Source organism: Trypanosoma grayi (assembly GCF_000691245.1).
Source record: "Trypanosoma grayi strain ANR4 Tgr_817_V1, whole genome shotgun sequence".
NCBI lineage: Eukaryota > Euglenozoa > Kinetoplastea > Trypanosomatida > Trypanosomatidae > Trypanosoma > Trypanosoma grayi.
Genome location: NW_008826436.1, coordinates 1 through 2,969, shown reverse-complemented (window position 1 = coordinate 2,969; position 2,969 = coordinate 1). Strand labels below are relative to the sequence as shown.

Genomic DNA, 2,969 nt, shown 5'->3' with positions numbered 1-2,969 from the left:
CCCACCGAATACACGCACGCGGACGCACATAGTTGCAGAGCAAAGAAGTGTTATCTTATTGTTGCCCTACAGACTTCACGCGGCTGGGAGAAAAAAAAACTATGTTCTACAAACTAGAGCTCCAGAAAATCATCAAGGTGGAACCTCATCTGCTTGAGCGGACACTGAACCGTCACCTCGCTAGGTACCTTCGTAATGCTGTGGAAGGCCACCCGCTGCAGATGCCTCTTGTCAAGGGTAGCAACGGCGAGGTGAGCCGCATGGATCAGAGCTCTTCTGCGGTTATCATCGCAGTGCTTGACATCCTCAACACAGAGACACTGGAAGGGAGGGTGCTTGACGACGGTAGCGTCTCATTCTTGCTACAGTACGAGGCCCTTGTGTTTAAACTGCACAGAGGTGAGGTGGTGGATTTGATGGTTGGCAGCGTGGAGCGCGAGGGCTGGTGGGGAGACATGATGGGAGTGGGGAGAATGTACATCAGCCGTGGGCAGATGGGCAGCGAGTGGGTGTACGAGAACGATGGCGTCGAGGGCATCTGGATCACAAAAGACGGTTCGCGGTCTGTAAAAGCCGGTGAAATTGTGCGCGTGCGCGTCGTCGCGGAAACACCGCAGTCGGAGGGCGTGGTGGCCATTGGTAGCATGATCGGGAAGCACCTGGGCCCATTGTAAACCTGAAGAGTAAAAGAGTCTGTGTGTGTGTGTGTGGTTTGTTTCGTCCCTTTAACGAGGCGGTGCTGCTGCTTTTTGGCGTGTGGGTGTGCTCGGCGGCACCACGGCCCCCATTCCTCGGCCAGGACGTGCTGGTGCGTGCCGCAGGACTCTCGCACATGGACACACATACTCACACGCAGAAACACGTGCATGGTTTACTCTGCTGTGCGGTGCGACGGACAACGTTGATATGTCATGTCTTTTTTTTTGTTGTTGTTTCTCTTTATCGCTATCCATCTCCGTTTCTGTCTCTCTTTGTGCCCGTATATGGCTGTTTAGCGCACAAGAGAAGATGTCAATGACCCACGGCGGCTCCAGCAGCGCAGACGCCACGCCCGAGCAGAAGCGGAGGCCATCATTTGGTTGGCGACGCGTTCTCCTCGGTGTGGCGGTGGTTGCTGTGATGGCGGCAGCGTGGCGCAGCGTGTACCAGGCGAATCAGCGCGAACTTTTCGCGCGGCGACGGCAGCAGCAGGACAGAATACTGGCTGCTGCGCTAGCGGAGGTTCCAGGCAGACGCTTTTCGGTCACCGACGTAAACCCTGAGGTCCTACGGAAGAATGCCTTGGTCGAATGACCAGAGTCGTGGGGGACTGCGGCAATATGCACAACCATACACATGAGCACACACGTTTCTGATGGGGGTATTTCTTCATCTGCACACATACAGACACTTGCACACCTTGTGTGAATAAACAGTTATATCCTGTTTGCGCCCCCTCATTTAGTTCTTTATTTTTTTTTTGTAATTGTGGTTGGTCTTTTCTCGCTCTTCCTCTATGCACCGAAAGTACGCCAAGTACAACTAGTAGCTGTAGCAGTAGACGGAGCCTGGCGTTTGTGTGTGTGTGTTTGTGTGTTTGTATTGTACACAAGGGATAAAAGTTTGGCGGCGACATTCCGAGTTACGCAACCGCACAGTTCACGAAGCTCCACGGATTGAATTCTTTGACGTGACGGGGCAGTTGAGGAGAGCTACTACATTTACAACGGCGGACACCAACTGGGAATCAGAGTGGTAGCGCTTTGGGGGGAACGGGTCACCTCTTGTGACTCCAGGCGCACACATCTTGCGGGATGATGTCACTGGAGACGGAGCCAACGAACCGCCGAAGCGACTCGCCATGTTCACCGAGCTGGCAGTTCTTTGACGACAGCGAAGACGACGACTGCAGCAGCAGCAGAAGCAGCAGCAGCAGCGGCGGTGGCGACGGGGTCCTCCGCATCCCCAGTGAACACTGTACCCAGGCCCCATATGGCTGTGCGATTGGACATGGTGGTGACCGCGGTTCCCTGGTCTACGGTGTTGATGACGGGCTGGATCTTCCGCTGTGTGTTGACCGCCCGCTCGCTTTCAAAGTGTACCCTGTCAGCATCACGCAAAACGAGATGTCGTTTATTCGCGCCCTTTTCTCCAATGATTTTGCTGCATCTGATTGTGACGGCGGGGAGCGTGCGCTCTGCCACAAGGTTCCGTACTTGGTACTCCCGATGGCCATTGTCACGATCAGCGGTGTTGACCGCGGAATTTTGATGATGCGACAAGACTGCAGTCTTAAGCAGTTTCTCTTCGCGAACACAACAACTGGGAGGATGGGTGATGAATGCAGCTGGACAGAGAGCTATACTGATGAGGATGACGGTAGTTCATTTCGCTCACAAGTCGCGTTCGATCCGATCCGCGCCTGTGAAGTTGTTACTGCCATCACCTTCCAGCTGGTGGCTGCCATTGCCGTTCTTAACGAGGAGGTGCCACACGTGATAGACGGCGTCACATGTCGTGGATTCACCCACAACGACATCCACCTGGACAATATTCTGCTGAACTGCAGCTCTGGTTGCATCTCCCTCTGTGACTTTGAACTTGTTGGGCATATTTCGAAACACGGCGAGGCAGTGCCGCAACCCGTTCTTCAGCGCCTCCCGCCGTACTGCCGCCAGTCGCCACACGGCCTCTTCTGCCGCACGGCGGACACATGGGCACTGGGCCTTGTTGTGGCGTCACTGCTTACCGGTGTTGACCCGCTCTTCGCGGACGACAGGCTGATGGACGACTTTGGTGACGGGCCACTCTTGCAGAGCTACAGGGTGTCGGAGGGAACGGTGCCGGTGCTCGACTGGGAGTCGAATATTAAGGCACACGTCGAGCGTCTGCTGCAGCGTGATGATCCAACTGGCCGTCGTATGAACGAGGCGAAGCCATTGATGGAGATATGTGCGAGGTGTCTTGTCAACCGCCCTGACGCCAGCCCA

At 55.2% G+C, this 2,969-nt stretch overlaps 2 protein-coding genes across 2 annotated transcripts; both read left to right on the top strand.

Moving 5' to 3' along the window:
- Window positions 1-101: 101 nt before the first annotated feature.
- On the top strand, window positions 102-674 carry DQ04_08171010 (RNA polymerase-like protein; the record flags this gene model as incomplete). The annotated part of the gene is made up of 1 exon (XM_009315459.1): window positions 102-674. The coding sequence occupies one exon, from the start codon at window positions 102-104 to the stop codon at window positions 672-674; it is 573 nt and encodes a 190-aa protein (XP_009313734.1).
- A 334-nt stretch (window positions 675-1,008) lies between these two features.
- Window positions 1,009-1,293, top strand: DQ04_08171000 (hypothetical protein; the record flags this gene model as incomplete). The annotated part of the gene is made up of 1 exon (XM_009315458.1): window positions 1,009-1,293. One exon carries the CDS (start codon window positions 1,009-1,011, stop codon window positions 1,291-1,293), a length of 285 nt encoding a protein of 94 aa, XP_009313733.1.
- Window positions 1,294-2,969: the final 1,676 nt, after the last annotated feature.